Genomic DNA, 21,042 nt, shown 5'->3' on the forward strand with positions numbered 1-21,042 from the left:
GATAAATTTAATTCGGGTAGGTCTCTGACAGCAGGGCCTGGCATGGCAAAAACTAGAGGAGGGAAATGATGAGTTACTTGTTTTCATTGTTAAAAACTAAAATACAACTCCAGTGTAGCCCTGAAGCCAAAAGTTATTTATTTTTCCTATTTGGCAAAGCTCATTTCACTTCAAAAGGAAGATCAAGAAGGATGATGGATGTATGCACATTTATAATATTTATAAAATATAAAATATTTATAAAATATTTATTTCTATTTGAGTTTTGAGGACTGTTATACATATATTTAAGAATTTAACTCTGCCATACTTACTTTTTTAAAACTTATATGGATTATTCTCCAACTTTTTTATTTTCATTTTGTCAAATATACACACATTGCCTTACCTGGCATGGACAAGACATCTAGTATGTTTGCAGAAAAAGGAATTTGAACATTTGGGAAGAAGCAAACACTTCATATTTGTGGAGTTGGCCTGTTCTGCCTTAGATTAGGAGGGTACCAGTGAAATGGTTGCTTAGCAACTAATGGAATTAGATGAAGCAGTCTGTTAGCTGGGCTCGTGTCTGTGTGTGCGCCTGATAACTAGGAGAGTGACTCCAGTGTGTGTCGCCTTGCTTGAAGCAGTGAAACCACTGTGACGAGTAAGATGAAAGACTGAAGAGAGATGCCACCATTGGAGTTCAGACCTGTATGTATTTTCTTATTTTATGCTCTAATTGTTAAAGAAAAAGATATTGAAAAGAAAACATTGAAAATAAGGAAGATACTGTTGAAATTTTGGAGTAAAATTTCAAATGATCATGCAGTTACATACATTGGATTTTAAGAAAATAAATAATACATGATAATTGAAGAAATTCCTTTCTGTTCTCATCATTTCCTCCAAAAAATTATGTGGTCAGGGATAATAGGTTTTATGAATGACGTTGTGAACAGAGATGGTGTTTTAGTGCTCAGTTGCTATTGGTCCCTGTTTATGACCAGCCTTGTGACTAGACACTGACCACTTGAACTGTTGTGGTCTCGCAGTCCTCAGTGGACATCAGGAAGCCATTGTCAATACTAGAATGGACAGGTTCATTTCTTATAGAAAACTGAAAGTTCTTTTAGGTTCTATTTTCTGAAGTTGAAAGGAATGCTCTGGGTGATTTGTGTCAGGAAGAAAGCAGTTCCAATGTGATCACAGGAAATTCCTCGTCATGAAAATATGATAAGAAGGACACAGGTCAGAGAAAATTAGCTCAAGCAGTTAGCAAAAAGGAGGTAATAGAGTCTCCCAAAGCCCCTTACTATTGCTACCATTGAAGAACAAGATAATTACTTTGAAAGACCGGGTCTTTGGAACCATTATATCCCTGTCTATATCTTTTATTTCCTGAGTTATATTTGCTCTGCCCCTCTGAATCTAGGTTTCAATCCTCCCCTTGCTAAAATTTGGACTTGAATCTTTTCTGTAGGCTATACAGGATTTCTAGCATTGATTTCAAGCTGTAGCATTTTGTGACTCAGAACTTGAAGTTGATGCTCTTTCCAGTAGGAACCTGAAGAGCTGTTACCAGATAGGGGTGTTAAGCTGAAAAGAGAATAAACATATTGGCTTTCCTCTCAGGAAGAAGGAAAAAATTGTGAATAGGGTAATCGTGCTATAATATTCTGAAGGCTTACTAGTACTTCTCTAGCAAGAGACAGCCTGATATTGTAAATTATCAGGTGTCCCGTCACTTCAAATACGTGCATATAAAGAGTGCTGCCAGGTGTGGGAGACTGACTATACCTGTGCCTTACATAGTTATGCACACGCAGTTCACTGGAGCTCTCATTAAAACATACTTTCCCAGTGGATGAGAGGGTGTGATCTAAGATCTAAGATGTCTAACAAATTCCTTAGTGATGCCAATATTGCTGGTCTTGGGACTGTATCTTGAGTCACAAGGAAAAGAATCAGTGATCTCTCAACCTGATAGTTTGAAAACTCCAAAATTGCATTTCTAGGACCGACACTATAATTGTGATTCTTAAAATCTATGCAGTGCAACTTTAACAGACTGCAGGAACCGCTCACCTCTGTGTTACTTGCGGATTCTCTCTGAATTCCTGTCCTGGTCTCCCCCGTGTAGGATCTCTCACGCTGCCTTGTCGCTTGCTCCATGTCTTTCTTACCCAGTGGTTCAGCATTTTCTGATACTAGTTTTTCTTCATACTTACTTTGCCTGGTTCGTGAGTAACGCGATTCACACCTGCTCAGCGACTCCTTTAGACAGAAGCAGAAAAGCTGTTCCATTCTTCGAACAGCTGTAAAATGCAGGTTGTGCCCCACTCAAGAGTACTCTTTTATGTGTTGATTGTACCCTGGCTACCGTACAAAAACAACTTCACTGGCTCTATTCCAACTTTTAGTCTGAAAAGAAAGATTCTTTTATTCAACCAAATATATTTAATAATGAAGAGTAATAGTATCATCCCTAAATATCTAGAAGAGGCAAATTTGTGACTGGTGAGAGAACAGACTCCTTTGCATGGTGGCAGGAAAGTCTGCACTCCCATATTGATGTAACAGAGCACAGGTTGGAAGGCAGAAAACCACTAGAGTAGTGATGATGGATCTTTTAGAGACAAAGTGCCCAAACTGCAACCAAATCCACTTATTTATCATCAAGTGTCAACCGTGTAAATAAAGCTGAATGCTTAGCTCCTGGGGCCATGCTGGGGCAGCGTGGCTCCAGGGCTGATAGAGGCTCAGTGTGCCTATTTTGGCTTATGTGCTATAGGTTTGCCACCACTGCACAAGGGAATAAGCAGAACCCAGACACCTGGGAGGGTGATGCGTGGCTGTTCTGCCCCCTAGCATGCATAGCTGCTGACACAGATTAGTGTCTTTGGAGGGTCACCCAACTTTGTGGTTGGCGGCAATTTTTGATCTCCACATTTGCCATAGCTTTAGCTAAGAAAAAAACAACTTATGTTCTTTTTCCATTCCGTTCCTTTCTACTCCAGAAGACCATGGTAGTTGAAACAAGCCACATCCAGGAGGACAATTCTAAGGAGATGGAAGATAAACCATAATGGTATTTGTTTTGAAGGCTCATTATCATTGCAGCTAATTTAGGTGGCAACTGTGCCAAAATCAATGTGAAATACAGCTAGGCCTTTGAATAAAAAAGTTACATACTTGAGGCTGCTATCAAAACCAATATGCAGCACAGCTTTTAGCCTAAAAACAAGACTTTAATTTATGTTGTTAAGATAAGGGGAAACTGGTATTTTAGCAATACTAATTTTTGATGCCTAATTATATTAGTATAACTTTACTGTTTTAGTTTGCGTTGTGATGTTTTATTCCCTGAAAGTATTACTATACTGTTTAAGGAACAACAAGACAGTTATAACTATACAGGAGTAAAAGTCTCTATCAACTAGATGTCCCCATTCTTCCAGCCCATTAAGCTCCTTAGATTAATTGGCTTACTTTTGTGTTTATGAAAGGAGGTAAGCAGACCAGCTTAACTGTGACCAAAACCCTTCTTTTTCCAATAAAAAGGAAAGGTATATAATGAGCAGTCTCATTATCTGAGACTTATTACCTATTTTGTGTATGAACTATAGCCAAAATTGCAATACCATTAATGTTAAACAAAATGTTGTTTCAGAAGTTAGTACATAGCTCTGTAATGCCTCTTGCCATTGTAACCATCACTATTATATAACATTCTACATATGAAAGATAGAAGGAGCTAGCAGAATCTGCCGGGTCCTTTTTTTTTCAATGAATTCCTAAAGATGTCTGTGTACTTTTATGATTGAAATGACTAAGCTATCATTAAAGATGAAGATTGAATGTGCCCCTGAACAATTCACTTATTTTATCTATAAGATTATTTGGATTCTTAATGAAAGGAATTCATAGTACATCTTGCTCACAAAGTGTTAATGCCAAAGCTATACTTATGTTATCAAGAAGCATCATAATTGAATGACTCTGAGTGCTTAAAAATGTCTATTGTTTGTCATTGTACTTATAACTGAAAATATAGTAGAATTTCTGTTGGTCAGTTTTGTAGGCTGTTGTATAACTAAAATATAATTATAGCTCATTCTGTGACTGACTAATGTGGTGACCCAAGAAAACATAATTCACATACTATAAGTTTAGGACTCAATCTGAGTCATTTCTATGTGCAATAAATAAGAAATAATGTATTTAAATACACAGCTCCCTTTGTGGTAGACACTTAAAGTGGATATTCTTACAAACTGAGTTTTCAATTAGGAAGATTTGTGGTGGTGGCAGCATATTATCAGCAAAGAGTAAGCTGTGATGATTGTAAATTTCAGTCTGGCCAAGGCTCTCTTGAAGACAAAACACTGTGAACCAGTCAGAGTCTGTGCTGTGATTCAGCATTTCAGAGCAGAGCCTTGTCCAAGCATTGGCAGAATGTTGTGGCTTGATAGCGAAGATTGCCATATGTTCTCCCCACCCCCGCTGTCTAGCTTTGAACTCACTTGTGTTTCTGAAGTATTTAGTTTATGATGGATACTCTTCTCTTTGACCACAATTTTTATATTGTATGCCTTGCATACAGAAATACTTTCTTATATAGAATTCTGTTTTATGATACTGTAGAAAGGCAGGACATTATCTACAGAGGAGTTTTTGAAGAGTATGTTGGTGGGTTCATTCAATCCCCTAAATTGCTTACATGTTGCAGTGCTAGCGGCCACTGTGGTAAGGAAGCCAGGGTACTCGCCTTCGCAGAGCCTACAGTTTGCCTTTTAAAGAAAGCTGGTGCTGAGATACAGCACCACTGTGCTTATTACATCTCCTGCCGCTGACAGAGACTTTGTCCTTCTCTGTGGGCTTTTGAACATTTCCAGAGGTTGGGTCACAAGCTCAGACATCCTCGGCAGCTGGGTCTTCACTGTGCCAAAGATCAGGTCTGTCTGGACACTTTGCCATAGCCAAGATATAGCATCTGACACCTGTGATTTACAGGAGGAGAGGTATATTTTGGCTCACAGTCATAGTCCCTGGTTGGCTGGCTCTAAGACAGAAACAGCATGTTAAAAAAAAAGTAAAGGAGAGGAAAGATGCTTATGTCATGGTAGCCAAGAAGCAGAGGGAGAGTACAGAGAAGCTAGAGGGCGATACACCCTTTCAGGTAAGTGACCCAGTGACCCTCTCTAAGCAGACCCCACCTCCTAACCGCAAGTCAGCTGTGAACCCATTAGTAGACTAAGCCACGGAACAGTATAGCACCCTCATGGTCCTTCCAAAGACAAAGGCATGAAGCTTCCGGAGATACCATAGATCTAAACTATAACATTTTGCTGCTGACCTGAGAAGACTTGTATCTATTGCTTTATGAAATATATTTAGTGCATCTTTAAGAGTTACCAAAATTTTAACAATTCAAGGATTGATTTTAAGTCCAAGTCCCAAGTCTTCTTTGAAACTCAAGTACAATTCCTAACTGTGAGCCCCTGTAAAAATCAAAAAGAAAGTTAATCACTGCTGACATAGAGCCACACGGTGTAAACAACCCCATTCCAACAGAGAGGAATGCGATGAAAAGAATGGAATCCAAGGAAGACTAAAACCCAGACGGAAGGCCAGCGCCCAGGGTGGGTTGTGGCGAGATAGAAACACTCACGGCTTGGGAGGCCCACCCCTGGGGCATTGCAGGGTATAACTCTTACAGCTTCTCTCTCTGGTTGGCTTGGTTCGCTCTCTGTGACTTTTCTCTGAATATATCACACGTTCCTGCCACCCCTAACTTCCTAGGTTGCCGTTTTACTTCCAACATCACCTTCTTGCTTCAGGCACTGCCTTCCCTGATCAAATGCCTGGACTCCAAGGCCTTCTGAAGTATGGGGGCAAGTTTTCCTGACCCCAAAACTCCTGCCTTCTCCATATCAGTAAAACCAGCATCACATGAATGCTGCCAAGATCTACTGTTAGCTCAGTCAGTACCCGGGCCCTGGTACCTGGATTATGATGTTGAGACTTTCAAGCACCTGGATGGCAGAGTTCTGTGAGCTAAATGCTAGGTAACCAGTTTCCTACAGAGTGCTTCTAAAGCACGATGACCTAGGGCACTCTTCTCAAGGGGAAATTTTTATCTTTTGCACCTTAAAGTCTATAAAAGGTGAGGTGTTGCTGATTCCTGAGATGTATTCAAAGCATCTTTCCTACTGAAAAGTATTTGCTCTCTTTCAAATACTAGTCTTTTTAGCAACCACACTGTCTAAGACACCAACTTTGCAGGCTCTTCCTTTCTGGTAAAACTGAAAAATTTAAAAATCATTTATCTCTGCCATTTGCTCCTGATTTTTACTGTAGATTTTGCTAAAAGCATCGAGCAGGACCTACATGTTGCATGTTGAGGTGCCTTGAAATTTCCTCTGACATGTTAATTAGTTGGCCACACTTAGTCTCAATTTTCTACAAAGTCTTAGGACAGGGTGAAAGGTAGACAGATTTTCTGCCAGTGTGCAATACATATTCTGGTCCAGCTGCCAGTGGAGTTCTTGTTCCCAGACCTCTGAGCTTTAACTTTACTGTTTATCTTTCTTGTCTGCATTCTGGTTTTCTGAACTCTGACCACACTCTTCCATCAAACTTGGCTTAAAGTATTCTAGGGCTTCTGTAGGTAGCATCTGCAAAGTTTCCTAAACTCCACCCAAGAATCAGTTCTAAAAGTTCCTAAACCACACGATCAGTTATGGTCATGGCAAAGGCCCTACTCCCAATACCAAAATCTGTCTTAATCACTGTCCTATTACGGAGATACAGTAGCCAATTCTTCCGGAAAAGAGTTTTATTTTGGCTTATAGTTGCTGTTGGTTGGTTGACTCGTGGGCAGAAAGCACAGAAGAAAGATGTAAAAGGCACCCAGGAAGCAGAGAGATGCAGGAGGAGCTGGGGAAGGAAATACTGTGTACCCTTCCAGGTCACATCCCCTCCAACACACCTCTGACCAAACCCTAATGGCAAATCAGCCATCTGTGAACTCATTCACTGTGCCCTCATGATCCAAGCACCTTCCAAACATGAGACGAACCCGAAATTTAAGCCATAACAACCCCTTCCTCACTTTGGTAGTATCCAGTGAAGCTTTTCCTAATTGAGATGTCTTGTAAATTTATTAAACCCAAGACATTAATCTTGATTTAATAATTACATATTATATCTTTGAGTTAACTAATGGTATAATCTTTAAAAAGCATAAAAAGTTTATAACATTAAAGTTTTAAGAAATATGACATGCTATTAAAATGAAAGTTTCATGTTTACAGATATGGTGGTCATGATTTTTATGATGGAATTACTTCATAAAGTAGGGGTGTAGGGGTATGTGGCAAGAGTGAAGTCCTAAAAACAGATAGAGAACTGTAAGATTGTCATTAGGAAAATATTTGAAAGCAATGGATTCAGACAGTGGTTGGGTAAATGAGCTCTTTCTCTGCTCTCATTTCAATTGGATTCTAGGGAGACATGAAGGAGCAGGACAGCCATGCTGGTTATAATAATAATTTCTGTTTACTGATATCTACTGTGTGCCAGCTACAATGCTAGAGATTAACCATAATTATATATATACCTGAAAACAACTCTGCAGGAATCAGAGGTCAACAAATTAGCCAGTGGTCATATGTACAGCTACACTATCTGCAGGGCCAGGAGGTAATAGAACAAAAATTTGAATCAGATGTTTCTTATTGCACAGTTCTGAACTTTAAAGGTAAAACAAAATTTTTAAAAATCACATATTTGAAATATGCTAATATGTAAGAAATGCATATTTAGTGTAATAATTGAGATAGTATTTCTGTAAATGGGATAAAATTACAATTAAGGCTTCTCTCCACAGTCATACCTGTATAATATATCTATAGAAACATTATTTAATTATATTCATATAAAAAGTATCAATTTGCTTATGCAAATGCGCAGATACAGATGTATATTGTTTAAGGAATTATGTCTTCCTTCATTATTTAAAGAATTTTTCCCGAGTTCTGCTGAGCTGGGCTTCAAGTGGGTGGTGTATAATTTTTAATTGAAGATCCCAGTTCCATGCCAGTATTACCCTGATTACTTTTGCAAGATCCAGAAAAGCAGGTTTTTAAAACTCTCATGGCTTGTTTTGTTTTCTTTAACATTTGCTGTCAGGAAGAGCATTTCATTAACTCAGATAATTCTACCTTTTAAGCTATTTCTGTCCTGCTGTCCATATTGGATAAATGGAAAGCAGTTGGCCACCATATCAGATGTAATTACCAATATGAAGATCTGAAAAAAGAAATTAGTATAGGGAATATTAAAATGTAGCCTCCATGTGATAAAAAAACCAACATCGAGAATGACTGAAATTTCCTTGAGTTTCTTTTCAAAGTGGTTATTAGAAATGTAGAAACAAATGTGTAATTACACAAATCAGATGATTTTAAAAGTTGTAACTTCCGTTTTTTTACTTTGGAATTTTGAACTATCCTCTACAAGTGCGTAAGCAGAATGCATTTCACTCTTAAATCAGTTACTTGTCAGCATTTTTAAATCTATAGCCACACTTGATTTCCAAAGAGTACATAAGAGATACTTAACTCCATTTCATGGTTGTTACAAAATATAAACTTTTAGTAAGAGCCTACCATATGTCAGACACTACCACTGAATGTTTTATGTGTGCTATCAGGTAATTGTCAAATAAATTTATGAAATGGGTACAATTTTAGCCCTGTTTTGCAGATAAGAAAGCTAACTCAGAGAATTAAGTGCTTGGCTAACACTGTTTTCCAGTATCCTAACCCTGATCTATTTAGTTATAAGCTTGGTCTTACTGTGCCCCACTGTGCTCGGGATTATGTGACTTCAAATCCAAAGTTTTTTCTTTTCCATTGTATTATTACATAATTGACAAGATTATGTATCGGTTTCAAGTTTGAGGTTTTCATGTATATATAAAGTGAAATAATCACAGGCTAATTAACATATTCAGCACCACACATAATTGTTGTTTTCTTTTCCTTTTTCCCTTGAAGTATACAAGACAGTATTGATCACATTGCTGTACATGAGGTCTCCAGAACTCTCTTTCTCCCCCAACTCCCTAGCTAGGACCATTTTGTCCTCTGCATCTGAGTTTAACTATTGTAGGTTGAAATTTTGAATGAGATTGTTCAGTATTCATATTTCTGGGTCTGGCTTATTTTACTTAGGGTGATATTCCCTGAGTTCATCCATGTTAACAAATACAAGATTTCCTTTTTTTAAATCTAGGCTGAATAATTTGCCTTTGTATGTATATGTATGTTTGTATGTGTATACTTTATCCAGTTTCTTTATCCTCACATATAATGAATATTTGTATTACTTCCTTATCTTGACTACTGTAGATAATGCTACAGTGAACGTGAGTGTCAGTTTGTCTTTGGGATACTAATTTCATTTCATTTGTATACAAATGATTCCTTCCCTGCCTTTGAACAATATATTCTAGGACCCCTTGTATATGCCTAGTACCCAGTAGTACCAAACTCTCTATGCTGTATTTTTTCCTATATGTACATACCTATGATAAAGTTTAGTTTATAAATTTGTACAGTATGTTAATAACCAATATAATAGAAAAATTATAAAAATTTGATAAATTTAATGTGATCTGTCTTTCAGTATATCTTACTGTACTTCATTCATCCCTGTGTTAATATGAGACGATGCAATGTCTGTGTCGTGGGATGAATGAGGTGAATGCCAAGGTTAGACTACTGTGTAGGGTTTAATGAACACAGCATTGTAGTTCTTTCTGGGTTGGTCTGATGACTGAAATGGCTATCAAGGGTGAACGGGTAGAGTAAAATACATAGCACAGATACACTGGAAAAAGGGATGATGCTGGAGAGACCAAGTGGGCAGTGCTGAGATTTTATCATGCTACTCAGAACAGCACACAGTTGAAAACTTACGACTTGTTGATTTCTGTAATTTTGCATTTAGTATTTTTGCCTTGTAGTTGATATTGGTAATGGCAGCAGCAGCAAGTGAAACTATGAATAAGAATCTATGAGATATACCCAGAAGTGGGATTGCTGCATCACAAAGGCAAAGCAATCAGGAAATGCAGGCCCACTTTTCATATGCTATTAACCAGGATGTTTAAGATTGCACTAAGTAGCAGTGAGATCCTGGGGTGGAGAGAGGGAGTTTAGGGACCCTGGGCATAGTCGCCTCAGCTGGGATTCTGTGTGAGGAATGTGGTACCATGTGCATTGCTACAGCCTCTGTGAGGAGATCTGAATAATTTGCACTGGCTTAAGTGAATGCATCTTTGAAGGCGCATTTCAGAAATCAAAATCAATCTTTAATCTGTAAAGCTCTTTCCTGGTCTTTCTAGGACATTATCTTACCTCCTTGCTTTTTAAATTCCATAATTCATTCTTTCTTCCCCCACCTCAGGCAATGTTCAGCCTTTGTATGGTGGAAAGCGGAGCTGATGAAGTGAATTTACATGGTGTGACCAGTCTTGGTTTAAAGCAGGCTCTGGAATTTGCCTACACAGGACAGGTATGGCAACAAATGTGACCTAAGAGGCTTTACATTTTCACTGGACTTACACAGAGAAGATTATCCTGTAGGTATGAGATTTAGTTATTTTTTTATTACTTGTTTTAGTGTTTAAAAAGTTTTACATCTACTTTACAATTAAAGTGGTACAAAGATAAGTGCAGAAATCTGATTTCTAATAGAATCCTGTGAACATAATATTTTAATTTTAACTCCATGCTCACTAGAGTAATTTTTATGCTCTCCTAATAAGAATCTGAGTACTTTCTTGGGTTCTCTGTTGTCACCTAAGCTCAGCCACTCAATCATGGTTTTATTGTCTTAAAAACAAGCCTAAATCAGGGTTGGGAATGTAACTCAGTGGTATAGCACTGCCTAGGATGTACTAGGCCCTGGGTTTTATCATCAACATTGCAAAACAAAAACAAAACTCAAAAAAAAAACCCCATAAGATCAAGACAATTTTAAAGCTTCAAGAAACTATACCAAGCATCTAGATAATGACCCTGTTCTCTTATCTCAGAGTCAGTATTTAAGACCTTTAGACTGGAGTGTGATAGTTAGAAATCCCCAACTCCCAAAATCCTAATTTTTTTTAAAAAAACTGAAATTGTTAAAGGATTAACAAAAATCTTTAAAGCACGTCCATTTATATTTGGTAACTACTGTGGTTAGTGAAATCAATCCAGGTTCAGGCTAAGTGTCTATCTTTTTACAAAATGCTGTCCTTTAATTCTATTTCATCTAACTTGAGCTAAGTATCTTCTGTTGTAAAATAACCTCTTGACAGACTCAGACACGGGTGAAATTGACAAGCAAATCATAGCTACAGGTTTTCATTGGGTGGCAACATAACAAACGCCAGCAGGGTACAAAACAAAGGGTGGGGAAGGAAGGATGGTCACCTGGGACCCCCAGTGCAGAACATCTCGGAGAAGACGGTATTTGATCATGAATGTGTGCAATTTCACCTTTCTTTGAATTTTCTCTGGAAGTCCATGAAAATGTATATTGTTCTCATTTCTTTTCTGGAGTTAGTAGTGTTTGAGATATGTGTAACAGAGATAAGGCAACTGTGGAATAAAAATAGCAAGAAAAGAGAAAAGCCATGTGTCATGAGAAGATACAAAGAGAAAGAGGAAGGTGATGGACCAGTACAGAACCATCCCAGCTATATCTCATGCCTTGGGATATGAAGACTGGCAGTTCTTGTTCACAAACTTGCCAAACATTTTCTTGGTGTATTTCCTAAGTGATGTGTCCTATGGTTTTTATTTAAGATATAAAGATACGTAGCATCTCTAAATTTTTCCTTCTGTGTATTTCTCTCTTCATCCCCGAACACCAGTCACACCTGCACTTGTCCACCTCTGAAATGCGACTGACAGCAGCGCTCACACTCCACTGGTGTGCAGTGGCGGTGAAATAGAAAATACTCTTTTTGATAAAACTACTTAAGTAGTTTCTTTCTTAACTACATCAACGACTAAGTGATTTAAACTTAGAGATTGTAGATTCTAGGACATATCTAAATTACTAGTAAACACCAGTCATAAAAGGACTTGAGAAGGCTGAATTAAAGTACACACGTGAATATCAAAGGCTGCCTTATGGCTTATCTTGATTGCTTCATGGTTTCCTTCAGACTCCAGCTAGCTAACTAGCTAGCTACATGCCTGCCTGCCTACCCCTGGTCATTAAAGAGCTCTGAAGTATGAACTGAGAGTAGCAGAGGGGAACTGAATTTCAGAAGGGTAAGAAAATTGCTTAGGAAGAGGGAAGACATTCGAGTTTGCCAGGAGAGCCCCGTCTCCTTACCCAACCTCCATTCTCAGGTACTGCTTTGTAGAGAAAAGGTAAAGGAGAGGCCTAGAGCTGCAGTTAATCTTTCTAGAGACCAGAGACCCATCGATGACTGGGCATTCACAAAGAAATGCTGAGCTTGCAGCTGGTAAAATGTGTCTCTTTATGGCAGGAAGGTGCATCACATCAGATAGGATACTTTGTAAAAGCCAGGACTCAATACTAGGCACATGATATGGGAGCTTAATTTAATTTTTAAAACAGCTCTGAGAGGTATGGTAATCTGTTTAGTCTGTTTTCTATTATTTGATTTCAATTTGTGTGAAGATATGGACAGATACTTTGAAGAGAACAAGAGACATTATGGTAGCCATCGTTGATTTCCTGTTGTCTGGTTTTGAAGGTCTGTAATGCTTTCATTCTTTTGTTTTGATTGGGTTAATACTATTTTTTTGTTCTGTTTGAATTTATTGTATGTGAACATATAGGCAACTATTTTGAAGAAAGCGAGACATTGTGGTAGCCACTGTTGATTTCGTATTGTCTCGTTTGAAGTCCTGTGTTGTTTGTATTGTTCTGTTCTGATCTGCTTTGTTCTATTTTGTTCTATTATCTTTAAAATAAAAGTAAAAAAAGAAAAAGAAAACTCCCTGGTCAGGGAGGTGCAGTGACTTCCCTGAGGTCGTTCTCCGAGTGTCTTTTAAACCAAGTTAATCCCTGTTCTCCTAGTTCCAAGCCTACTGTCTTTTTTTGAATATGTAATTAAGAAGCATTAAGTTGTGTTTGTTACATTTGTTAAAGGAGACACAGAGGCGTTTGGAGATGTTGGATTATGACTGTTTTGATGGTTTTCTTCCCTGAAAGCTGTGTTTGCACCCTCGCTTTACAGAGGCTCGGAGTTGCTACACTTTTACCCTAGCTTTATAACCCTGCTGCTTCAGGTTGCAAAATTATAGAGTCCTTTTAAGACAACATCCAAGTTCAGTTTCTTAAAGCTCAAAATAACTGCATAATACATGCATTTTCCCTTCGAGAGTGGGACGTAGATGATGAAAAAACAGTGCACTGTCGTACGTTTGTGAAATGTGAGTAGCTGCTTTTTCTTACTGTGGAGTTGAAATGAACATTAAGCAAAAATTTCAGAATATGGAAGCATGAATGGAAACACCATTTTTCAATGCCTTAATTATTATTTTCTACTCTAAACATTCACTGAGAGATATTATGGTCCTTAGGCATGTTACATAAATCGATTTGCAAAAATGCAGAGTTAACACTGAATTAATCTACCTAAAGATATTTCTAGTGGCAGTTGATTATATGTTTAGTCAGTTATAGTAAGCATAGTATAAAATGTAAGTATTTTAAGGCTCTGAAAAATCACTGCTATCTTGGAGAGAAGGTGAAGTATAGAGTGGGAGTGATGAATGAACACTCAGTGTCATGAGGCAGCACGCTCATCCTACACACAGCTTTAAAGCATAGCGCTGTTAAAGTTGTCCCAGAGAGTTAATTCAGGGAAGTTTAAAGAAAAGGTAGACATTTCCCCTAAAGAAGCATGCACTTTTCCTATCCCGTAGCAAACCCTGGGCCACACAAGCACAAATTCTGGCTTGGTACTCTTGGGAGAGCTGTGCTTTATCTGGATGCATCTTGCTCTTAGCACTGCTTGAGCAGAGCTCAGACTGCAGCCTTCATGACTGTCCTTGCTCAGCTGAGAAGTGTTGCTGCGATTATAGTAAAACCACAAATGGAGGGAAAAGAGCCGGGCTCTCCTTGTGTAGCTAGCGGGGTCAGAAGAAGATGGTGTGATGGAAACTCTACATCGGGGAGTAAAAAGTGAATTTAAGGAGACACACATAACATACCCCAGTGGGCACAAGGTCACTGGCATCACAGCCTTCGTCACTGTCCTCAGTTCCCAGCATTGGCGAAGAATTCCTTATGTTTCAGACCAGTCCACAATAGAGCAGAGACGTGAAAAAGAAGAGGAGAAAAAACTCGGACAGAGACGTTACCTGGCATAAGAACTCTGAGTCTTTACTAGAGAAGACGTCAGCCACCTAGGAACAAGTGGGTGTTCTTTAACCTGCCCAGACTATGAGAAACAGATAACACAGACCTTTTTATAAAGAGAAAAGCCCTATTTGGAAGGTAGAAAGACTTCCAGCCCCAAAGGCCTTGTTGTAAACCTCTAGGAATTTTGAGGAGCCTGGTACAAAATGGAAGCCAACAGGACCGGGCAAGTGTAGTATGGTTACTATTTAGCACTTGGGCATGATGATGTCAGGAAGCACAGACTGTATGCTGAGCACTGAGATGGACATCTTACACATGGTGGAGCACACTGTGAACCTTCCTTGTACTTTCTAGAGAACTGTCCTCCTTTCCCATGCCTTGGAGCCTGATGGAGATATTTTTAAAAAACAGAAATCGTGTGTCAGATGATAGCACTATTTGTACTCTGCTTTAAAATGTCCCCTCTTCCAGATAATATTAACTTTTCAACCACTAACCAGTTATTCAGCATCTGGAGAAAAAAATATTCTGTGGTATGTATGTTTCCTTTTCACTTTTTTGGCAAAACACTGTGTTGCAATAGCAACAAAATCAGTAACAATAATAGAGTCAACGGCAGACTTGTATTGACATACCGTAAGAACCAGTAATGTTCCCTTAACCACAGAACAGAGATCTGTGTTAGCATAAAGAGGTCTGTGATAGGATAAACACAGCTCAAATACTGCAGTACTATAAATATCTACTAAATGCAAGAACTGTACCTCTACTAATAATAGAATTCAATAATAATAGCAAACAATATCTAAAGGTTAATATCACTTAATGGTTATAGCAGTAAAGTTACACGAGTAAGAATGCGAAAATGAAAGAACTAAAAATTGGAAAATAAATACGAGAAGAAAGAGAGAAAAGTGAGATATTCTCCTATTAAGGAGTAAAAGGAAATTAATAAAATTAGATTAACAGAAAAGATCAGTCAAGAAAAATGAAAGTACAGAACAATATCAAATAGAGGAAAAACTAACAGAAAAAACTCCAAAGCACAAAGGACCAGCAGGGGGAAAAATGAGAAAAAATGAAATGATCCCAAAACAACTGTGTATGTGAATGTGTCTTTCCTTTCTAGGATCTCTGTCTTGGAACCCAGCAGATGTGGGGATAGATGTGGAGTCACTGCTAGACCTTTCTGCACTCAGGTGGTTTTGTGTGTGAACGCTGGGTGTGCCACGGATGGTCAGTGGTATCATCCCAAAGGCACTAGTCGCTCTAAAGCTCCCACTTTCTGGATCTCTCTGTTGATCTCAAGTCACAGTTTCCTTGCCTAGCTCTATGGCCTGTGAATTTGTGGGGAGCCCCCTGTTCCAGAGGTCCCCTCAACCTTATACCCCAGGCTGTGGCAGTCATACCACACTGAGGCATGGTTTTGCTCACATTGGTAGATGGAGAAAGCAAAAAATGGACCAATCTCTATGCCTGATTCTGACAGCAGGCCAGAGGTCCAAACAGATCACTGGCCTTAATACCCAGCCTGGGCTGCCTCTGGAAGGCACACACACTGGGCCCCCTTCTCTCCACAGAAGGTGGGGCTCCCGGGCCTTCTTAATGAACTTAAAACTTGCAGAGGCTCTGTGTCAGGCTGCTTCTGTTTTGTGGCTGTCTCCTGTGGCTGTCCTGCGCAGTGCTGTATCAGAGCCATGTGGAAGCCTTGCAGTACAGCTGCTCAGTAGCTCCTGAGTCCCGAACAACTCCTTCCCAAAGTGGCTCCCACTTTAACCCTCTCAGATTTGGTGGGTGCCACACAGGACCTCCTCCCCAACTCTAGCCTGCCTTGTGGAAGGAGTGACTTTCAGAGTAAAACCCCCACTATTTTTATGGCTTCTAATTGCTGTGGGTTTCTCCTGGTGCCAGCACTGTCGGCTTGGTCTGTGGCCTCTCCCTGGAGCCACCATCCTTCTCCTAGCTTACCCTGTGTCAGTGAGGCGTGTCACCCCTCCACCCAGTGCAGGAGTTGTGAGGAGCCTTGCGGACTGATCTGTTTCTTTGAACTGTTCTCCATTTTCCCAGTGTCACCTCAGCTTCCAGTCTTGCAGTCAGCCCGCTACTAATTCTGAGATTCACTCCTTTCCATCTCTTCACTAAATTGTTGTCTCCCAGTGTCCTGATTCCAGGACCAGAGAGGCTGCACGTTGCTGCATCTTACCACATACCTCCCTGCTTTCCTCTCTGGTTTTGTTTTTGATCTTAATGACCACATGACTCACTTACAGAAAAATGCTGTAGGCTATTGTAGTGTGCATGCTGTAGGTGGGGTAATTCTTTGTAGTTGATGACTGTCCTGTATATCGCATGTCATCTGGTGTCTCTCGCCGCTTGCCCAATAAATGCCATATTGCCCCTCATTCCAGAATTACTAAAAAGATCCACTTTAAGTTTCCAAATTATCTCCTATAAAGTGACATTGACTCCCCAGCAAAGACTGATTGGGCATTCTAAACTTTATACCTAGATCAAGCCAGAAAATGAAATTCTGGATTTTAAATAATCTCTTTATTAACCTTTCCTATGTGATGCTCTATAAAATGTGCTTTTGATTATATTGAAAGTACCATTAAATAGATCATTCAAAAACCCTCTTAATGTGTAATGTCAAGTCATTCTAGGTATCTTCATTAATTAAAAGGAATCCACATGGACTAATGTCTTAATGTCTAAGTTTTCTGTCAGACATTAGGGTCTGGAGAAACTAGAATTGTGTTTATTATTTTTACCATTTGATCTTGGATTAGGTTACATATCTTCTTTACTTTCGTGGCCCATGTACAACGGTTATAAAGCTGGAGATTATTCACTCACTGACATATACACATGCTTATGTCCTCTTATGACCCCATACTATTTTCGTTTACTGAGTTACTTAATTGTGCAATCACAAAGTGGCTTTTGTGTTGTAGATATTGAGTGATGCTACCGCCTACTAGTTCTGTGAAAATTTCAAATGTATGCCATAGACCATTCCACTTACCTCATACAATTTTTTCATCTTTATTTCAGCAGGAAAAATAAGAAACATGCAAATTATTAAAAAGTTATTCTCTATTGTTTTTGAAAATGGAAAAAATTGACCAAAGATGTATACAACTCTAAATAAGAAAAAGATGGAAAATAGTTTTGCCCAAATTCTCATTAAGCTGCTTATTATGTTCTTTCTGAATTTCATCTATAGGCCATGCAAATTTATAAAGTTTTTTTATATAGTTTACTTCCTTTTCATTTATCATAAATATAGAGTATAAAATAATGTTCCCTTCTTATTATTTAGCTTTCTGTTCCATGTGGATTATTTTTAATTAATGAAGATACCTAGAATAACTTGATCAGAGGTGCCACATATTTTTAAGGAAATTGCCTTCTGAGAGTTTTATAGTAACTACTAATAACTAGTGTGCTTCTTAAACTCTTCTGCAAATGGAATTCTTGAGCCCTCTGCTGGAAACATTTAGTACTAGAAGTGCATTGGAGTTTTAAAATTCTAAGTGAAAAGATTTTAAAGACAGTAAACTGATCTCAAATATGGTCTTGTGATTAAATATCCAAATAAACCACTGACCAAATAGAACTTCAAAAACATTTGTATTGAAGGTGGATATACCATTTGAATATAATATACTAAGAACATTCAAATGAAGAAACAATTTGAATGGATTGGTGAATATTCTGTTAATATGTGAATATTTTATTCTTCATAAATATGCTTCATAAATAGTACCCTTTATATTCTTGAAGTGAGATTTATTAATGTAGCATATATTTAAGGTGTACCTGCTATGTATTAAGGCTATATTGATGGAAAAAATGCATATTGAATACTCTTTCAGAGTCGGTTAGACTGTGATTGGAAATGCGAGATCAATACGTTAAGAAGTTGGTACCAGGGATCTGATTTTGTGGAGCATAGATAAATACTTGTGTGTTCCATATTCCCCAAGTTTCACAATTTTAGATGGAAGAATGAATAATTGACCCATAATACTTTATAGTGCAGCTGAAAAATAAGTGGTTAATCTGTAGTGTGTACTGCAAAGAAAAAAATAGCTGTTAGTTTTATGGCAAGTCAATAATAAAGCTCTTGAAAAACTGCTGATAGCTATTCATCTTTATATTAGAATATATCCCTCAGGGTAGAAAAAGGGTTGTACAGCCAATTAGGAATCCAATCCTGGTTAAAGACTGTTGCAGTTTCAGAAAATTACTGTTAAGAAGCAATTCTTGTCGGGTGTGGTGGTGCACGCCTTTAATCTCAGCACTCAGGAGGCTGAGACAGGAGGGTTGTTGCAAGTTCAAGACCATCCTGAGCTACGAAGTGAGCCCAAGGCCAGCTTGAACACATAGAGAGACTCTGTCTCAAAACACAAGCAAACAAACAAACAGAAGAATCAATTCTTGTTGATTGTTAATGAGAAACTCATTGTTTTTAATTCAAATCCGTGATCCTAAATCTCAGATGGATACTCTTCCTTGCAAGCAATGCTAATCTGTTTTTGTAGTAAGTTTGCGTTTTCTTCTTCCTGTTGAATTTCTCATTTCTTCTCCTCTTTTCGTAAAGACTGCCCCCTAGTGCCCTACCTATGATAGACAATAAGGAAAACTTGTCTTTATTGAGAAAATAGAAGCAGACAAGAAGATTGCATTTCCCTATATCAAATCCTCAGACTTCCCTGTTTCTGTGAACTTATTCTATGTATTGCCATCTTTTACAGTGGAAGAGACATCGCTGAGTGGTCAGAGATTTGTCTTCCTAATTAAGCCAGATTTCACTCCCGCTCACCTCTCTGCTGTCAGACCACTGAAGCTCACTTCTCTCTCTCCTATGCTGTACCATTTTCACAGCATTCAATTGTGCTCTATTGGGTATCTTTAAGAAATCCTTTCTTGGTCTTACATAAATCCCTCCCTTAGAGGTGGGGATTTGGCTTGCTGGTAGAGCACTTGTCTAGTATGTGCAAGGCCCTAGGTTCAGTCCTTGGCACCACACACACAAAGTAAATGCCTTTCTTGTTCCTATACTCCTCATAGCTACCATCTATTTCTCTGTGTCTTTCACAGATGAGCATACGAAGTGCTTTATGCGTATTTATTTTTCCTCATCTTTTACTTGTTTTTACTCATCTTTCTCTTGTTTTTCCATTCCTCAGTCTGGAGAGTTCCATCTTCAACATTCCAGGGAAACTGTTCTTAACAGAAACAAATGTTGCCAAACCCAGTTCAGCACTGTCAGCCTTGTTGATTATGGCCAACCTTATGCTCCACAGAGGTTTTTTCTGACTTGATTTTCGTAACACCTCTCTCCTTGGATCTTTTGTGTCCCCCTAGGCAGCTCCTCATTTCTTTCCAGATGTCTCTCTTTGCCCTGCTCCTAATCCTGTGTGCTTCAGGACTGAGCATTTAGTCAAATTAGCTTCCCTGGTGATATGGTCTAGACCCTGCTTATTTGGTACAGTATAAGTCTGTTGACTTCAAATCTCTACCTATACTATAGACCAAGACCAGCAACCCTTTTGTATAAGGGGCCAGATAATACATAATTTAGATTTTGCAGGCCATAATAAAATCTGTATCACAAGTACTTAATTGTGCTGTTTAACTTGAAAACTACCAAAGGCAGATAAATGAAAGAATCTACTGAAATTTGAATTTTATATAATTTTTACATGTAACAGAATTATAACCTTTTAAATTATTACTATTTAAAATGTTAAATTATTCTTAAAAATTAATGTCCCAAAATGAAATATTTTGACATACTTTGAATTAATGCTGCTATAAACATCTACAATTTTGCATAGACATTCATTTTTAACTTTAGTGGTTAAATACCAAGGAGCATGATTTCTGTACTATATGATGGGAGACTTACAAATTCTTTTCTCAAGGGGCTGTGCTGCTTTTCATTCCCATCAGCAATGAAAGAGAGTTGCTGCTGTCTACATCCTACAGCACTCTGATGAGAAAGAAAGATGAAAAAAAAATGAATGGATGTTCCATATTCATGGATATTGTCAAGATAGCAATTATTTCCAATTTGATCTATAGAGTCAATAAATCCCAATCAAAATTTCAGAAAATCATTTTACAAATATAAGAAAATTGATCGTATTATTGATAAAGAGAAGCAAGAGGACCCAGAATAGCCAGCATAATAGAGAAGAGCAAAATAGGAGGATTGACAATTCCTGACTTAAAGACTTCCTTAAAAGCTATCGTATTCAGGACCATGTGATAGTGGCCAAAAAAGTAGACAAATATATGAATGGAACAAAACAGAGCTGAGAAATACATCTTTGACAAAGGAGCATTTTCTTGAAATGGTGCTAGATAAACTGAATATCCACATGCAATAAGCAAACCAAAACAAAGAAACAAATCTAATCATAGAATTGACACTTTCATGAAAACTAACTCAAATAGACCTAATAGTAAAACCTCAAACTAAAACTTCCAAAAGTTAAGATCAAAGGAAATGTAATGACTTAAGGTATAACAAAGACTATGTAAAGGACTAATTGATAATCTAGACCTCACTAAAATTTAAAACGTCTTTTGTACAAAAAGCAGTATCGAGAGGATGAGAAGACAAATGATATACTAGAGAAA

General features: G+C 38.1%; 1 protein-coding gene across 14 annotated transcripts in view; it reads left to right on the forward strand.

Moving 5' to 3' along the window:
- The window catches only part of Klhl32 (kelch like family member 32), a 187,634-nt gene that overhangs the window by 70,751 nt on the left and 95,841 nt on the right, over positions 1–21,042 (forward strand). For 10 of the 14 annotated variants that reach the window (XR_010042025.1, XR_010042026.1, XM_063233277.1 and 7 more), the window contains one exon: positions 10,459–10,566. The exons of the other annotated variants lie outside the window; for them this stretch is intronic. Coding sequence is in view for 8 of the 10 variants with exons in the window: in XM_063233277.1 (XP_063089347.1) it covers positions 10,459–10,566 (108 nt within the window). In the remaining 2 variants the exon portion in view is untranslated. The remainder of the gene's footprint in view (positions 1–10,458; positions 10,567–21,042) is intronic. 14 annotated transcript variants of the gene reach the window in all.

The sequence above is a fragment of the Cavia porcellus genome, unplaced genomic scaffold (assembly GCF_034190915.1).
Source record: "Cavia porcellus strain 051 isolate PalLab524CR breed Dunkin Hartley unplaced genomic scaffold, mCavPor4.1 scaffold_22, whole genome shotgun sequence".
In the NCBI taxonomy this organism is placed as follows: Eukaryota; Metazoa; Chordata; class Mammalia; order Rodentia; family Caviidae; genus Cavia; species Cavia porcellus.